Here is a 19403-nt window from a genome sequence, read left to right as displayed (position 1 = left end):
AGGAGAGCTTAAAAGGCTCACTGTACCTGGGGAGTGGGAAGGAGGCATGAAGGTGAGTTTTAGGCAGTTTAATATAGTAACTGAGGAAAATGAGGATGCACGAGACAGGGTAAAAGCAAGGAGACATGAAAGAGCCGGTCATGTGTTTGAGGAGCTGTGCATGGTTGACGTGTGTGAGGTGGGAAGTGGTCAGAGGTAGCCTCAGCAGCAGTGCATTGAGTTCAGGGTGTCTCCTGGTGATGTTAAGGAAGGAAGTGACGTGGTCAGATTTTTGTTTTAGAAAGATAACTCCAGAGGTCCTAGAGAATATGGATGGGCAGTAGAAATTAAGGTTTCCAAATGGTAATTTGGCCCAAGACAACAGTGATTGGGTTCATCCCAGAGTTTTGGGCACTTGAGGCAACTTTTTATGACTTTTGCTGTTTTTAGAGCACTTAACCTATAAGAAGCACTTAAAACAACTTTGCCTTTGAGCGTTGATAAATATTTCTACCAAAAAGTGTGAAGACGACCAAAAAAATGGGCCTCAGGAAGTGAGGCTAGAGGAGTATGGCTTTTACTTCACTAATTTTTTTTTTCTTTTTTTTGGCTGCGCCGGGTCTTCATTGCTATGTGCGGGCTTTCTCTAGTTGCGACAAGCAGCCGTTGTGGTGTGCGGGCTTCTCATTGTGGTGGCTTCTCTTGTTGCAGAGCATGGGCTCTAGGTGCACAGGCTTCAGTAGTTGCAGCACACAGGCTCAGTAGTTGCAGCACGCAAGCCCTAGAGCATGCGGGCTTCAGTAGTTGCAGTGTGTGGGCTCTAGGGCACATGAGCTTTAGTTGTTGTGGTGCATGGGCTTAGTTGCTCCGTGGCATGTGGGATCTTCCTGGCCCAGGGATGGAACCCGTGTCCCCTGCATTGGCAGGCCGATTCTTAACCACTACGCCACAAGGGAAGTCCCTTCACTGATTATTTTTGCAGTTGACCAAGGTGTGTCTTTAGTCCTTGAGTGATTCACCTGTCTATGTGTGAGCCCTTAAAATAACATGACCCTTTGTTTTCTTGGAAAGGGGATATAAGCAAATAGACAACTGTTGTCCCAGAACACCATTTTAGAATTTTTTAAATGCTGTCCTCTGGTCTGAGTCTAGGGAGTGAACTTCTGCTAGAATGGGTGGTTGGGGAGTGGGGCGTGGGGGTGGGAGTGGCAGGGAATCGACCACTGTTCCTGCGTTGCCTGCATCATGCAAGGCCACATCTCCAGAGGGCCCAGATCAGGACAAGGCTAAGCACAATGATATGATGAGTCCATCCGGTTTGGGAGGACCCCTAGGAGAGTGGCTGGATTCTGAGCCTGTCTCCAAGTCTGAGATTTGATACAGGGAGCTGTAAATTCTCTCCTACTTTATTAACAGATCTGACGCTCCTTCCCTCACACAGGCCTGGGAACATTTTTACTCTCTGTATTGTCTTTAACTGTATTAAAAACATGAGTGTAATTCAGATGTCAAGAGGTAAAATCTGATTTTTATGATAGAGGACTCTTCTGGCCTGAAAACTTGGGAGAGTTAAAATGTTTTTCCAACCAACCAACCAACAAACAAACTCATAGAAAAAGAGATCAGATTTATGGTCACCAGAAGCAGGGGGTAGCGGTAGGGGGAATTGGATAAAGGCAGTCAGAAGATACAAACCTCCAGTTATAAGATAAATAAGTACTAAGGATGTAATGTACAACATGATAAACATAATTAACATACTGTATGTTAAATACGAAAGTTGTTAAGAGTAAATCCTAAGAGTTATCATCACAAGAGAAAAAATTTTTGTTTAATTTTGTATCTGTATCAGATCACGGATGTTCACTAAACTTATTTTGATAATCATTTCATGATGTATGTAAGTCAGATCATCATACTGTATACCTTAAACTTTGTTTCTGTGAATTTCACTGCTCTGGGTACCTCATATAAATGGAATCATACAGTGTTTGTCTTTTTGTGACTGGTTTATTCACTTAGTATAATGTCTTCAAGGTTCATCCTTATATTGTAGCATATGTTTCCTTCCTTTTTAAGACTAAAAATATTTCATTGTATACGTATACCACATTTTGTTTGTCCATTCATCTGTCAAAGGACATTTGGTTGCTTCTACATTTTAGCTATTGTGACTAAACCCATGTTTAGTTATGAACATGGGTGTTCTTTTGGGCATATACCCAGAAGTGGAATTGCTGGATCATATGATAATTCTATTTTAATTTTTTGTGGAACTCCCATACTGTTTTCCACAGCAGCTACACCATTTTACAGTTCCACCAACAGTGCACAAGGGTTCCAATTTCTCCACATCCTGGCCAACACCTGTTATTTTCTGGGACTTTTTTTTTCCTGATAGGTATGAGATTGCTCCTCATTTTGTAGTGGCTTTTTTTTAATCGATGCAGGGTCCTCTTGCATAAATTGCAGTATATTTTTAAAGATTTATTCTATTTCTTATACTGCCTTTGCTGTCATTGGTATTTGTGAAGGTCTCCTGTAGGGCTCTGTTTGAGCTTTGCTCTGGAGCACTGAGTTGATTGGAATGTGCTCACAGTAGGTGTCCCTTCAGGAGGACAAACAGGAACATATCCTAAACTAGGGGTTCAGTCATTGTTTAGGAAGTTGGACACAGTTATCCTCTAGGTGGAACTGCCTTTCTTTTCCCCTCCTTCATGTCTTGTGGCCTAGAATTACCTCAGGTACCACTCTTGGTCTTCCTCTGTCTTTAGGGTCCACCCAGGAAACCCTCTGTGGACCTTGTGTGTCTGTCTGGCAGTCATGTGCATCCTCTCTGGATGCCAATTTTAACCAAAGCAAAACAAGCATTTATGAGACTATCAGGGATACTTAAACAGTAACTGAATATTAGATTATTATATCAAGGAATTAGTGTTGCTTTTTTTTTTTTGGCAGCGTTGGGTCTTTGTTGCTGCACACCGGCTTTCTCTAGTTGCAGGTAGCAGGGGCTACAATGTTGCTTTTTAAATAGGGTAAAGGTATTGTGATTATGTTAAGAATCCTTATCTCTTAGTGCCACATTCTGAAGTAAATACAGTTGAAATGATATGTCTCAGATTTGCCTTAATATAATCCAGTGGTTCTCAGCTCAGGATGATTTCCTCCCCAAGAAGACATTTGGCAATGTCTGAAGGTGATTTTGGTCATCACAATTAAGGGTTTGCTACTGGCATCTAGTAGCTAGAGACCAGAGATGATGTTAAACATCCTACAGTGCACACGAGAGCGCCCCACAGCAGAGAGTTATCTATCCCAAAATGTTATTAGTGTGCAGCTGAGAAACCCAACCCTGGTATAGATGAAAAAACTGGCATCTGGTAATATTGTCAAAGTGAAATGGTCAGTGCATAGGGATTTACTGTAGTGTTCTTTTACTCCTGTGTAAGTTTGAAAGTTTTCCATAATAACAAGCTATAAAATGTATATGCAGCTTATATTTATATATATATATATTTTTTAGTAAAGAAGCCATCAGCACACCCCCACTCTGTATAGAGTGCTGTTTTTCAAACTGAGCCCAGATGAGACACCACAGCTTGTTGCTCAGCCTGTGGGTGTACCGACTGCGCCGGCAAGCCTTTGGTTAAATACTCTACTACCCCAAGACCTGCTTTCATCCCCAGTCCTGGTTTGACGCTGAACTTGAGGTGTTTCTAGGCTCAGACTGATGGAACTAGTACTTACCTTTTAACTGGAGGCTCTTCAGCTGTGATTGATCTCTTCAGCAGTCCAATCCCATCTGCTTTATCGTCCACAAATCCCTCAAAGTTTCTGGTCTGCTGATGCCACTCTTTGCTGCCTTCCAGATGTGCTTTTTTTTTTTTTAAGATTTTTTCTTTTTTAATAAATTTATTTATTTTTGGCTGCATTGGGTCTTCATTGCTGCATGTGGGCTTTCTCTAGTTGCAGTGAGCAGGGGCTACTCTTCATTGTGGTGCGGTGGCTTCTCTTGTTGTGGAGCATGGGCTCTAGGTGCTCGGGCTTCAATAGCTGTGGCACATGGGATGGGCTCAGTAGTTGTGTCTCGCGGGCTCTAGAGCACAGACTCAATAGTTGTGGTGCACAGGCTTGGTTGCTCCACGGCATGTGGGATCTTCCCAGACCAGGGCTCGAACCCGTGTCCCCTGCATTGGCAGGCAGATTCTTAACCACCGTGCCACCAGGGAAGCCCCAGATGCAGTTTTTATTTCATTTGTATTTTTATGTTTCTTCTATCGTTTCAGTGTCCTTTTGGGAAGAGAAAGAAATAAAATTATGGATTCAGCCCCCTGTCTTGAGCCAGATGTCTCTAATTACCTTCTTTTAATACCTGGTATACAGCCCTCTGTGAGTGGCATTGAACAAAGACATATTTAGTGATAAATCATTAATTCTTTTATTCATTCGCTCAGTATAGTACATCCAGTATTTGTTTAGTGCCCACTATGTGTGAAATTCTGTGCTAGGTGTTCGGTATATGGTGAGAAGCAAAGCAGGTATATAATCCTTGCCTTTGTGGAATTTATGGTGTAAAGGAAGGACACTCATAATCAGCTGTACTCAAATAAATATATAATTACAAAGTGTGAGGGTATTATCAAGAGAAATAACAGAATGCTCTGTGAGACTAATAAAAACAAATAATAGCTAACACTGACTGTGTACATAATGTGTGCAAGTTACTGTGCCAAGAACTTTACATGGATGATCTCATTTAATCTTTAGAATAACTGATTTTACAGATAAGGAAACTAAGGCTTACCTAATTTAATGTTAAGTCAGAAAAGACCTCTCTGGTAAAAGTAACACTTGAAATGAGAACTGGATGACTAGGAGTTAGCCAGGCAAAGAACAGAGGGAGGCTATATACAGCAGAAGGAATAACATGTTCAAAGGCCCAAGGAAAGAGTGAACCCAGCATGGAAGGATGCCAGTGACTGAAGTTCAGTGAGCAAGGAAAGAGTGGGAGGAGATAGAGAAAGCAGGGGCTAAATGGGGGAGGTTGTTATTGGCCAGGGTAAGGATATTAGATTTCATTCTAAAGGCTTGGGAAACCATTGAAAGGTTTTACATAAGAGGGGAACATGATCTGATTTGCTTTCTTCGAGATCACTCTCCCTGCTTTCTGGAAAATGGACTGGCAGGGGATAGCAGCTTACCATGATTCAGTTGAGAGAGGACAGAGATTTAGACTAGAGTGATGGCAACAGAGTAGAAAAAAGGCAGACAAATTTGAGGTGTTGGTTTTAGTGTTAAAACATTACTTGCAGCTGGGTTGGGTATAGAAGCTAAGCATGGCGAAGAAACTAAGGGGATTTCCACATTTCTCGCTTGAGCAACAGGGTGGATGGGTGGCATTACTAGCTACTGAATCACCAGTGAGGGAAATTTTTTTAGACCCAGGAAGTTTGCATTGTCTATGAAATATAAAGTAGAGGTGACATTATAGTTTCAGAAGAGTTTGAAGAGAGGTCTGACTAAGCAGTGCAGATGTGGGAATTGCTAGCATATCACTTGAGCTTCCAGCCTGATCTGATCAACTAGATAGCATATAGAGAAGAGCGCCAAGAACAGAGCCCTGAGGAAATCAGACATTTAGAGATATGTGTTAGAAGAGGAACAGCTGACAAGGGAAAATAATTTGAAGCAGACAAGACATAGAATCAGAAGAGTGCTTTGCTGTAGAAACCAAGAGAGGAAAGTTCTTCAAAGAGGAGGGAGGGACTTCCCTGGTGGTGCAGTGGTTAAGAATCTGCCTGCCAGTGCAGGGGACATGGGTTCGAGCCCTGGTCCAGGGAGATCCCACATGCCGCGGAGCAGCTAAGCCCGTCTGCCACAAGTAGTGAGCCTGCACTCTAGAGCCCGCGAGCCACAACTACTGAGCCCGCCTGCAGCAGCTACTGAAGCCCGTGCACCTAGAGCCCGTGCTTTACAACAAGAGAAGCCACTGCAATGAGAAGCCCACACACTGCAACGAAGAGTAGCCCCCGCTTGACGCAGCTAGAGAAGGCCTGCGTGCAGCAACGAAGACCCAACGCAGCCATAAATAAATAAATAAATAAATTTTTTAAAAAGAGAGGAGGGCGTAGTCAGCCAGTTTGAATGCTCATTTTAGTGTGAGATCCACATACCAGGGTATGTTTGAAAATTGCCATCAACAAAGAAGCATGTATAATATCTCCCATCTCTTTAAAAACAAACTTTCCACCCCACTTCTCCCTCCAGCTGCTGCTTTTCTCTGAATCTCTTTATGATAAAAGTCCTCACCTCAAATAAGGAGTCGGTATCTCACTGTCTCTTCTTTCCGTCTTTATTTCACTCCATTTGGGCTTTCTCAACAACTGCTTAACTGAAACCACTCTTGAAAAGGTCACCAATAACTGCCCTCTTGTCAAATCCAGTTTCACATCTCTGTTTTCATCCTACTGAATCTGTTGATTGAGTATTTGATTGAGTTGACTACTCCCTCCTTCTTGAAAAACTCTGTTCTTGGCTTGCATGACACCACATTCTGCTGGATTGCCTCCTACCTCATGATTGCTGCTTATGAGTCAGTTTAACTAGCTGATCTTTTAAAAGAATGTAAATCCATTTATATCTCTCTCCTGTTCAAACCCTTCCAATCACATAGTGTTTCTCATCACATTCAGAACTAAATCCACACTCATTACCATGGCCTGCAAAGCCCTAAGCCTTCTGGCTTCTGCCCACATCTCCAGCCACATCTTGTATGAAAACTGGTCTTTTTGCTATTTCTTGAACCCACCAAACTCCTGAGGGCTCTTTTGCTTGCTGTTCCCTGTGCCTAGAAAGCTCTTTGCACAGATCTTTTTGTGGTTCACTTATTCACATTATTTAGACCACTCTAAGTAATGGCTCAGTATAACCACTTCAGACCTTCCCAAACTACTCTAACATAGCCAACCACTTCCCCCTCCCCAAAACCCATCACTCTCTATCCCTTTACCCTTCTTTTTTTCATATATCTTGCCCCTGTCTGAAATTATTTATGAACAGTTTTCTCCCACTTCCCCCCGAACATCAGCTCTCTGTCGCTTGTCTGTTTAATCAGTTCTCTATTCCCAGTGTCTGGAACAGTGCCTGGCATACAGTTGCTTGTCCATAAATATTTTTTGTAAATTTACTTATTTTATTTATTTTTGGCTGCATTGGGTCTCCATTGCTGTGCGGGGGCTTCTCTTGTTGCAGAGCACAGGCTCTAGGCACGCGGGCTTCAGTAGTTGTGGTGCGTAAGCTCAATAGTTGTGGCTCGCAGGCTCTAGAGCACAGGCTCAGTAGTTGTGGCGCACGGGCCTAGTCATTCCAAGGCATGTGGGATCTTCCCAGACCAGAGATCAAACCCATGTCCCCTGCACCAGCAGGCAGATTCTCAACCTCTGTGCCACCAGGGAAGTCCCCATAGATATTTTTTGAATGAATGCTGCTAAGAAGTTGAATCAGATGATGATGGGAATGTTTCCATTGGATTTGGCAATATGCCATTTGTTGGTGTCCTTGATGAACAATTTAAATGGCTCACTGAGGGTAGGAGTCAGAGCAAAATAGATTAAGGAGTACCCAGAGGTAAGGGGTTAGAGAAAACAACTGTTAAATAAGACAACCGTTGTAAGAAGTTAACTGTGAAGAGAGACATAGGGCTGGCTGTTTGTGGTTGGAGGAGGGTAAATGAGGTCAAGAAGACAGGTCTTTGAGGTGACAGTAATAGATGTAATACAGAGCATATGTGACAGGATTGACCTTTACATGGGGGAATCTGCTAAAGAGGATGAAAAATGGTGCTGCTAGGAAAGATGGAAAATGGAGAAGACAGTTACAAATTCAGACTGGTTGTATGGTTCGTGGTGGGGGCATGAGAGTGCAGGAAGAGGATGAGGCGGCACCGAGTCAGCTGCCATGAGGTTCAGTGTGGGGTGGAAAGGAAGCCAAGCCCTATGGAATGGAGGGCAGAGTTGCTGTATCTCCAAGCCAGATGTTGCTGTAGTTGGGGTCCTGGTGAAAGGTAGCTGTGGAAAGAGGTAGAAAAGAGTGCCCAGAGTTTTTTGACACAGTGCTTAAGGATCTAATAATGTGTTCTTGCTTTAATCAGGAACAGTATTCTCTGTGCCAGGAAACCATTTGGATTTATGATAGGAAAATTGTCATTTTTCGTTTCTCTCCCATCTTCCTCTAGATGGAGCGCACTTAGTCTGGGAGAAAGTACATTGTTGGCCCTGCACACCCAGCTTGCCATTAGGATTGATGAACACTCTATGAAATATTTGAGTATTTCTTATGTGCTGAGCACTGTTTTTGTTTTAGGCTCTATAGCAATGAAAGAAAGTCTCTACCTTCAAAGAGCTTTCATTGTAATGCAGGGAGACACAAAATAAACATATGTCTGATAAGTCAGAGATGGAGTGGACATGTCACCCTGGGCTCTTACCCTACTGTACCCCCCTCTTCACCCAATAGCCCTGGGCTGGCAGTGAAAGGTGTTCTCTGTTCTCCCTCCCTCCCTCCTTCCCCCTCCCCCTCACCCCCCCCCCCCCCCGCCTCTCTCCCCGCACCACCCCCTCCTTCTCTCCCTCTCTCCCTCCCCATGCCCAACCATCTACATAAGCATTTGGAGCAGCCCTTCTTCCTCATCTGGGTGTTTCCCTGAGCAGCCGACTTGAGCCCTCCATTACATACAATGATAATAACATATTTTGTTCTCTTGATTTCAGATGAGACGCCAATTATTGCAGTGATGGTGGCTCTGTCCTCTCTGCTAGTGATCGTGTTTATTATCATAGTTTTGTACATGTTAAGGTGAGCGTGCTAATGCTTCTGCATTCTCTTGGACTCTGTTTCAATACCCCAAGGTCTCAATAAGCCCACAGAGTCCAGAAGACAGTAGGATAAAGACAGTGAATGGGATAGAGGGGAATGATTCATGGTAGCACTCCTAAGATTAAAATTCTGCTTAGAAATGTTTTAAAGTTTTACATAGTCTTCCTTAACACCTAGCCCCTTCCCTTTGCTTCCATCTGTCCCAAGTCCAGTCCCTCAACTCCACTTCACCCTAAAACCCAGGACAGTGGTTTAGAGGTTGAGGGAAGAAGCCACAGTCTGTTATTACTAATAGGCATTTTAAGATCTTCAGATCTAGCCCTATTGAAACAACCCCTGAAAGCACCCCAGTGAAGATTATGTGCTCAGTAAAGGTCTACTTTATTTCTAGTTGGGGCTTTGTCCCCAAACCCTTCTAGGGCCCCTGACTCTGGCATGCTGAACTGAACCACGTGAGCTAGAGTTTCTCTTTCTGACTTTCTTCCAGGGTCTTGTAGGTATTACTCCTCAAACAGATACGAAAGCCAGGAAGGGAAACCCAAGGGAGAGAAGAAGGAGGTGCATTTGTTCTCTTCCTGCTGAAGTCACCACCCTGACTAATTGGTTTTAACTCTGCCCTTATTTTTGGCTTAAGCTGCTCTGGGCTCCCTCTGTTCTTCTGCAGGGATAAAGAGAGGGAAACCTTGTACACCCCTACAGTTTGTCGTATGTCTCCACCTTTCTGCAGGAGACTTGTGGCCAGACCTGTGCCAACCCAGTCTGAAGCTCTGGGCTTCTCCCTGGTTACACCAGGGAAGTACCGGGATTTTTGTTTGATACTCTTATCTCCCCCCACTGTATTCTGCCTACACATCCTACCTCCACCTGGCTATGATCTGCAGCGAATCCTGGAACTGGAGCTGCACAGAGGAGCCATTCAAGCCAGAACATACTGTGGGTTTCTCTGGGTTGAATTCTAGTGTGCTGAGGGCGAGCAAGAGCACAGTGGGGTGCTCAGTCACCACTGGAGCTGCTTCAGTGTGTGCAGAACCTGTCTCTAAAAGAGCTTGTTTTTGGGTAAAGGATATTTTAAAAGGCTGAATCAGTAAGTGGAGCTACAAAGCCAATGATTCGTCTCTCCTGACTGTGCTTAGTGTTTCACTATGAACATTTTCTCATTAGGTTTAAGAAATACAAGCAAGCTGGGAGCCATTCCAATTCTTTCCGCTTATCCAATGGCCGCACTGAGGATGTGGGTAAGACACCCCTAAATGACATGGGGAACCTTCATGGAGAAGAAAAATCAAGAAAATAGGAGTTTCCCCATCCTAAAAGGAAAGGAAAAAAAAGACTTGAAAACAGCCCTAGTTTTTGGATGCCTGGTCCATGAGATAGAACCCCTAATTTAGTCTCCAGAGAAGGGCTGTGTCCCCAGGGCACCTGACCAACTTTCCCCCTTATGCACTGCAGAACCCCAGAGCGTACCACTTCTGGCCAGGTCCCCAAGTACCAACAGGAAGTATCCACCCCTGCCCGTGGACAAGCTGGAAGAGGAGATTAACCGGAGAATGGCTGATGACAATAAGCTCTTCAGAGAGGAATTCAACGTGAGTTCTTTGCCGAGGCTGGTGTGTCAGCAGGGAGGAAGGCAGACCTAAGGTCAAACCTTTTGAATCATGGGGTAGAAAACAGGTTTCTAATGGGTTAAGAGGTGAGAAATTTTTTACCAGGTTCATCTGACTCCTTTCCTATGTGACCATGGACAGGAAATGCAAAAAGATTTGCCATACCTCCCTCTCCTACCCATCTATCCATTCATTCATCACTGCATCTGTTACTTTTGTTTAATAAATACTTATCAAGCATCTGATATGTGCAAGGTGCCAGGGATTTGCTGGGGAGCAAAAACAGATCTAGTCCCTACACTCAGGGAACTTGCTGTATAAGTTCAAACAGCAATATAGAACATGAAGAACTGGTGCAGAGGCATAGGAACCCATATTAAGAGGTGACCTTTTAGAGTCTAGAGCCAGGGGTCACAGGGTATCTTAAGTAGACAGTAGGAATAGGTCGTTGTGGAAAAGGAGCACCATGGCAGACCTGCAGAGCGCAGGCCTCATCTTGGGTAGTATTTACATTTGTATGTTTTATAACTCTCTCAAGGAAGCAGAACATGTTTGTGAATCTACCAGTTGATGATTCCAGTCCACCAGTTCAGAACTTCCTTTAAAAATGATATTTTAATTGAGACCTAATCATAGGCAAGGGCATGGGGGAAAGGGGGATGGGGAACATTCCAGGCACAGGGAATATCAGGAGCAATCTGTCAGTAGTGAGGGTGGGTGAGGGAAGGGCACATTCAAAAAATAATGAAGGACTGTGAGTGGCTGAAGGACAGAGACTTAAGGGAGTAGTAAGAGATGAAAATGTAGAAGACTGGGCCAGACTGTAGATCTTGTAGAATGTCATGAGAGAAGTGGGAAGCCACAGACCAACCAGATTTGTAATTTGGAAAAAATGACTCAGACTACTAGTTAGAGAATAGCCCATGGGGAGACCAGGATAGAAGCAGGAAATACAGTTAGGGGCTGCAGCAGTTAAGACCAGAGTCACTGATAGATTGATGTAAAGTGGTAACGATTAGAGAGAGGGGAATGGATTTGAGGACAAAGGAACAGTTCCAGAGTTGGCTAATTCATCAACTTGGGCATTGTTAAACTCTGTCTCCTTCATATCTTTCCACTCAGCCATGTGTCAGTCCTGTCTCTTAGGCTGGCTTTCCTCATGTTGCCAAAATGGCTGCCCAGGGAATTCCCTGGCAGTCCAATGGTTAGGACTTCGCTGCCAAGGACCTGGGTTCAATCCCTGGTCGGGGTACTAAGATCCCATAAGCCATGCAGTGTGACCCCCCCAAAAAATAATGGCTGCCCCAGTTCTAGGCACCACATGGGGGTAAACAAGGTTCAGTGGGAGGAGAATGACTGTTCCTGTATGTCTCCTTTTATTAGTGAGGAAAACTTGCCCAAAAGCTTCTGGAGACTTCCCTGGTCACATATTCCTTCTTAAACTAGTCATAAGCAAGGGAGAAATAGACTTACTGCAACTGTCTGAGACCAATCCAGATTATTCCACTGTCATGTAGACGATAGGGGGATAACCCACAGAATGGGAGCTCTGGTAGCAAGGAGGAATGTTTAATGGGTGGGTGGGTTACCACTCATATCTGCTCCACCTCTGAAGGGCTTGGGGGAGTGGAGAGTGATGTGGTCAGATTTGCATTCTGAGAAAATCACTAGCTACAATGTGGAGAATAGATGGGAGGGAAGCAAGAGGTGAAGCAGAAGACCATTGACCAGGCAAGAGTTAAGGTAATAACTTGGACCCTTTTTTCTGGCTGTTAGAAAAACAACACCATTTAATGCTCATTATTGATTATGAACATTCACCTCATCCCACAGGATATCACCTCAGCCTCAACACTATAGCTAGGTCTCCAGTAGACACTCTACTGTTTTTTAAATGTGATGCAAGCTACTTCTGGGTGATGGGTATGTGACCTGGTGGCTGTACTTTCTTCTGTGAAATGAGTTCTTTGTTTAGAGGTGATTCCGTGAAATCCCATAATAAGGCATTCCAGTGAATACCTGGATAGAGGTGGTGTTCCTAAGAGACATGGTAGGCAAATTCAGATAGGTATTTTGACAGTCAATTGCCATGCTATCATGGCCGCTATGTTCATGGGCTCATTGGGCCAGCACTGGGGTGGTGAGGGAAAGGGCCGACCAACATCTCCTGGGTTCTTGCAGTGAGTGCCATCTGGTGAGCATACACATGGAGCATAAATATTTCTTGTCTTTTTTGTCCCAGTTATCTACTACCCAGGGATCAGCTTAGATCCTGACATCCAGTTAAGTGGATAGTGTGATACCTTGCTTGAAGTTCCATTCACCAGACGGGTTTCTCTTTTATACTCATTCAGAGCCATACCTTAAGTAGATTATCCCATAGCAGTCTGCTTCCAGAATAGGCTAGCATTTCTCACAGAGCCATTTGTACACTAGGCTGGACATTTTTCTCCTTTAGTCAACTGTTAATATCATCAGGAAGTCAGAGGAATTTATTGAAGGAGTGGAGTGGGTGTGTGGCACGTGTTCTGTACACATCAGTTTCAGCTGAATTCTGGACATGTCCCAATTTATAGCTTATTGAATCACATAATACTTAGTTTATGATGGGCAGTTGACATCATATGGATATCTAGTGTCCCATGGTCAGGCTTACAGTCTCTACCAGACCCCAGTGCTAAGCTGGGAACATAGTCTTGCTGACAGGATCATGGTCTTGTCCTCAAATCCTAAGGTTTCTCACTATGATTCTCCTGCTCAGCCTGAAACACAGACACTTAGGGCCCCGTAGAATCTACCAGAGCTAATTTCTCTATGGCCTGGATCAGCTAGAGAGCCTTCCCTTTTCAGATCACTCAATAAATGAGTCAGAATAGGACACCAGCATGTGGTATAGACATGCTGTCTCCAAAATCCATAATGACCCAGCAATCATCACTCCTCCTCGAAGTGGGCAGGGGCGAGGGCATGGGGGCAAGGAGTGACAACTTACCCTTTACGTTGGAGGGGATATCCTAACGTGCTGCTGGCTTTTGACTTTCAGAAAACTTGGCCAAGGTGGCAGGCCACTATATAGTTGTCAGGGTGATGTCCTGTGAAATAGTGAGACAAAATCCCAATGAACCAGTTCACAGCAGAGAGAGGGCAAGGTGATTTATCACTGAAGCTGCTCCTGCCATGAGAAAGGGAAACTACTTCATGTAGTCCTTGTGCATCATACAGGAAAAAATAAGTGCACTTGCCTCATTAATAGCGAAATTCCAGGTACCACGGGTTATATTAGTCTGTAGGAAATATAACATCTGGAAAAGCAACTGCAAATCTGCAGCTCCACATGGTTGATGTATGACATACTGACATTCTTAAAAACTGTCAGCTTATCTGTTTGGTAGCTTGCATGGAGAGTAATAGGAAGCATCAGAATAGCTAATATTAGTAGTTACTGAGCACTCGCTTCATGCCATCACTAAACTCACACATCTAAATGGATTATCTCATCATTATCCCACAACTTTTAAGTCTCCTGTAGCACTTAGGAGCTCTGTGACTCATCTAGGGACCTAGCCTTTTGGTAAAGGGAGATTGCTGCTCCAGCAGCTTGCATTTGCTCTAGGTACTAGAATGGTACCTATTCAAAGGGTTAGGGGACCAATGTGGTTATTCCTGCTCCTTGCTGTAGAATTCCATTCCAACCATACTTTGGGAAAATAGGTAGCTCCTAACATGAGACCACTTCAAGCCAAAACTCCTTCCATCTCCTGGCCTACAAAGGCTCCATTCAAACTAGCATGAAATTATAGCATTCTGGGTTCCAGGAGTTAGTTATCTGAAGGCCAGAACCCAGTAGACCCCAAAAGATGTATTTGCCTTTACCCAGTGGTTACCATGGTAAATGCCTGCAGATTCTTAAGAGAAGATGAGGAGGAAGGTTCATGGTATAGGAGTGTTGACGTGCTGTGGCAGGGTTCTTTCTTACGTGTGCCCATCATTGAAGGGTTCTAGGTCTGTGAACTGACTCAGGCCTGGGAGTTGGATGAGAAGGAGTCCTTCTCTAGCATGAGAGTCTAGTCAGGCACCCTCAACTGACCTGAGCTGGCTGCCTCCCACTTCCATTATTGGGAGCTTCACAACAAATTATCCACCTCAGAGAAGTCTGAGGCCTGGTGAACTGTGGCCTCTGAGGCTTTTTTCTTCCCACTAATATCAAGAATCCCTTTTTGAAGTCAGTTCCTTCTTCTAAAAGATGCAGGTGCTTTCCTCACCCATGTACACCCTCTAGTGAGGCATGCATTGTAGATCCCATCAAGGACATGGTGAAGGTGTCAGTGAGAAGGTTGAGGCTGTTGGACCCCCCGTAACACTGATTTCCTCTACTTTGTGCCAAGGGCTTTCTGGCTTTTCTTTGTTACCTAGCTGAACCCAGCATTCAGTCCAGGTTCCTACTGGCCACCCCACCCCACCATTAGAACCGTGGCCAGTTTCCTGAGCTGTTACACTAACTGCAGAAGTTCAGTTAACCGTACCATAACTAGAAATCTAGCCCTATTCAAAAATTAGAATTAGACCCCTCCTTGGTCTAACATCCTCAAAATGTATATCAACAACTATTCCTGTGGTTTTTGATGATCCAACTCAGTGCATTCCTGCAGTTTCTTCTGGGTGTTAGTTCTTTGCTTTTCTACCTTCTTTATGTATTTTATCCTCCAGATCATGTTATGCTTGCATCCTGATTATCCATGAGCAATGAGAGCTGGGTTGTGGGGCAGTTTTCATCATGAAAGCAGGATGTGGTAGAGAGCATAATAGAGATTTTTAGAAGTTGGCTTTCCCCAACTCCTCTGTTTCCTTTCTGCATCATTTCAATTATCTCACTTTAAAGCCATGTCTTTCACATGACCAGCCAAGGAAAGATGTGAATTCCATTGGTATTAACATTTAACAACCAGCAAAATTCTGAAACCTTAACTTTTGGTTCAGCAAAATACATAGCACAGTCATAGAAGGACCCTGACTTTTGTGCTGTCTTTGGAGATAAGTATTTGATTTTGGAGCTGGGCTTTTTCTTGTTTTACTATCTAAAATTGTCAGAAATAATCCTATTCCTTGGTTTCAGCATTTCTCATCTCCTTTTAATTGGCACTCCCCCTCCCCCAACTCCTTTACCATCAGCTAGAGCACATCCCAGGTGATTGCAAGCCAATTTGAAGTAACTGTTTTACAGTCGTGAGGTGTGAGTGGCTTGTGCTTTCTCATAATGCAGATTGGTTGACAGTTCCTTTCCCTTCATCTGAACTCGGTAATCAGGTTCACATCACCCGTATTTCCCCCATCAGTATCTCACCTACAACCCCACTCTCCATTACTAACTACTAAGTGAGTTAAGGTCTTTTACTTAAAAACAAGAGAAGTCAACTCAAGCAAAAAAGTGGGGAAGCTGGCAGAATCAAAGGATGAGATAGACTACCAGCCTTTGGACAGAGCAGGTCCTATCCTGGTGGGTCTGGGCCCTCTAGGGAAGCCTCTGCTTCTTCCTGGGTTTCAAAATCCTGGAAAAGAGAATCTAGTTGATACAATGTAGGTCAGGTGTGACTGTGCTTGCATCGGTCAGCCCTGGCAGGAAAAAGGAGAGTTAACACAGGACAAACACACCAATTTGTGTCCAGTATCATAGAATTATATTCGTGTAATCATAGGGTGAGGAAGGCCTTTCTAAGCAAAACACAAGATTCAGAAGCTAGAATAGAACAGATTGAAAGAAATAAATATATTAAAATGTTAAGCATCTCTGAAAAATAACACCATAAGAAAGTGGCCAACTGGGAGAAACTATTTGCCACAGGTAGACAGAGAATTTTCTGTAATGTATAGAGCTTCTCCAAACCTGTGAGAAAAAAGTAAACATTGCAGGAGAAAAATTGGCAGTTCAGAGGAGAAAAACAAATGGTCTATAAACATAGGGAAACAAGCTCAACTATATCTAGTAATCCGGAGATCCAGATTAACACTAACCATTATTTTGGGCCTGTTAGATTTGAAAATTTTAGAAGATTGATATCAAATATGGGCAGGGGTATGGGGATAAAGAAACTCGTACACACAGGTAGGGGAAGTTTAAATTGATACAGCATTGGAAGGATGATTTGGCAGTATCAACCAAATTTTAAATGCTTATGCTATCTGACCTAACTTTATGGGACTCTATCAGAAAACAAAATATATGTTTGTACAAGGATGTTCATTGTAGCATTACTTATAATAGCAAAGAAAATAAAGTGGAAAATATTTATCAAATAGCAGAATAGCTAAATAATTTCTTGCATCTATTATAAAATTCTGTACTGTCATTAAAATAAATGTGTTGACATAGAAAATTATGGGAAAAAACATAGTCCAGGGGGCTTTACATGGTATAATCCCCTTTTTTAAAAAAAAAATCTATGTATGTCTGCATTGAGTGTGTTAATGCCTTTTTTTTTTTTTTTTTTAAAGTCTGGAGGAATACTGTGAACTGAGCAGTGGTTGCCTACAAGGATGGGTAGAAGACAGGAGAGACATGATAGGGAACTTCCACTTTCTACTGAATTATTTGACTTTCTTTTACAACAAGCATATTTTTAAATGACATTTTTAAAAGCAGACATTAAAAACTTTAAAGGGGCTTCCCTGGTGGTCCAGTGGTTAACACTCCGTGCTTTCACTACAGGGGGCGCAGGTTTGATCCCTGTTTGGGGAGCTGAGATCCTGCGTGCCTTGCTGTGCAGCCAAAAAGAAGAAGAAAAAAAAACTTTAAAAAGTTATTTTAAATATAGTAAACAAAGCTATTCAAGCTTATTAGCTTTAGCATAGTATCCATTATGCTTTAATGTATACATGGCATATAGAATAGAGTTGGTGTCCCCAGCTTGAGCTGTGCCAAGAGTCTTGTGGTCAGGTCTCTGTGACAAGGAATATCATTAAATGGGAAGTTGTTTTGGAGGAAAAACTGGACCGTGGGGGTGAACAGCTGAAGAAACAATAAGCATAGGAAATGACAGCTGTTTTCGGATATCTGACAGACTAAATGGGGAGTGTGTAACATTTCTATGAAACCCCACTGTGGTTGAAAGTTATGGGTAATGGAACTTTTGTCCTAAAGTTGTAAGCTGGAACATTTTACTGACCAGCATTTGTCTCAGAAGGAAGCATTGAATTTGTTTAAAAGAAACACTTTGGGGGGCTTCCCTGGTGGCGCAGTGGTTGAGAGTCCGCCTGCCGATGCAGGGGACACGGGTTCGTGCCCCGGTCCGGGAAGATCCCGCATGCCGCAGAGCAGCTGGGCCTGTGAGCTATGGCCGCTGAGCCTGCGCATCCGGAGCCTGTGCTCCGCAACGGGAGAGGCCACAGCAGTGAGAGGCCCGCGTACCGAAAAAAAAAAAAAAAGAAAAAAAAGAAATACTTTGAAAAGCCACTTATTGAGGTCCCTAAAACATGTTTAAGGTTTAATAAATAAATAAATAGACTTTAGTTAGCTTCTGAGATGAAGGGGATAGGAGACAGCTAGGGAAAGAACTAGAGGCTGTGAGGTGGTCACAATCTGAATTGTGAAATGTGAAACTCCCCAACCCACTCAGGACCCTGCATCTTTAGTAGAGACAGCTTAATTCTTGGATTTCCAGGTAAAGCATTTATGTGTAATTTGGTGACAGAACTGTGTGGCATCTGAGTGAATCAGAGGCAGAATAGTCTCTACATTGATGAGTTGTCTCCAAATGTATCAGAGCCAAAGGCCTATGGGAATTATCAGTACCTATGTCAATGGCTTTAGAATTCAGCAGTCCAGGGAATTGGGAGTTCAGGATTTCCAAGGGGCAGAGAAGGCACCAGCTGACCTCCTGGGTTTTATACTAGTCAGTACAAGGGAAAAACAAATTGTGTATCTGGGTGTTGAGTCCTAAACAGAACTGTTCCAAGATCAGGGGAACTGCCTTGGAAAGTAGTAGGCTCCCTATCACAGCAGAGTGTTCAGGCAATGGTGACTGTGGCCAAAGTATTTGGAAGGGGATTCAAACTTTAAAGTGAATGAGATTCAGTACTAGACTGGAGATGTTAGCACAGTAAGGCAAGAAAAGAAATGAAAGGTATTACAGATTGGACAGGAAGAGACAAAAATCAGTTTTTTTCACAGAGGAGAATATTGTCCCAGAGAAATCCAAAGACTCATCAGATAAATTATTAGAATTAATGTTGTTTTAACAGGGTTGATAGATACAAAAACAGCATAAAAAATGAATGCATTTCTGTTCATAACCACAATCAGAAAATCTAATAATTTTTAAAAGATGCCATTTACAGTAGCATCCAAAATGTGAAGTACCTAGGAATAAATTTAGTAAAATATTTATAAAATCTTTGGAGAAAATTATAAAAATGTTTGAAGACATTAAAGAAAAAAACCTAAATTAGTGAAAGAAATAAGATCAATGGATTAGAAGGCTCAGTATTGTAAAGTTGTCAATTCTCCCCAAACTGATACATAGATTCAATGCAATTCCAATAAAAATCCCAACAGGTTTTTTGTGGAACTTGACAAGCTGATTCTAAAATTTATATGGAGGAGAAAAGATTCAAGAATAGCCAAGACATTCCTGAAGAAGAAGAACAAGGTGAGGAGACCCGCCTTACCAGTATAAAGAGTCATTATAAAGTTTAGTAATTAAGACAGTTTTGTATTGGCACTGGAATAGATTGACCAGCGGAATAAAATAGAGAACCCAGAAGCAGATTCATATGTAAAGGGAAACCTATTTGTGACAAATGCTGTTGTAGTTTTGCTGGGGTAGAGGATGGTCTTTACAATAAATAGAGCTCAGACAACTGGGTAACCCCATGGGAATAAATGAAATTGAATTCCTGTCTCATACCAAAAATCAGTCCCAGTTGATGTAAACACTGAAATTTAAAGGAAAA

At 43.0% G+C, this 19403-nt stretch overlaps 1 protein-coding gene across 8 annotated transcripts in view; it reads left to right on the top strand.

Annotated features, from left to right (window-relative positions):
- The window catches only part of PTPRA (protein tyrosine phosphatase receptor type A), a 183093-nt gene that overhangs the window by 124858 nt on the left and 38832 nt on the right, over positions 1–19403 (top strand). For 7 of the 8 annotated variants that reach the window (XM_067011889.1, XM_067011886.1, XM_059037685.2 and 4 more), the window contains 3 exons: positions 8748–8832; positions 10015–10088; positions 10303–10439. In XM_067011889.1, the coding sequence (XP_066867990.1) occupies positions 8748–8832; positions 10015–10088; positions 10303–10439 (296 nt within the window). Of the gene's footprint in view, positions 1–8747; positions 8833–10014; positions 10089–10302; positions 10440–19011; positions 19100–19403 lie in introns of those variants that run through there. The other variant, XM_059037689.2, reaches the window with a different exon arrangement.

The sequence above is a fragment of the Kogia breviceps genome, chromosome 14 (genome assembly GCF_026419965.1).
Source record: "Kogia breviceps isolate mKogBre1 chromosome 14, mKogBre1 haplotype 1, whole genome shotgun sequence".
Classification (NCBI taxonomy): Eukaryota; Metazoa; Chordata; class Mammalia; order Artiodactyla; family Physeteridae; genus Kogia; species Kogia breviceps.
The sequence above is the reverse complement of the archived record's forward strand: the minus strand, read 5'-3'. Positions and strand labels throughout refer to the sequence as shown.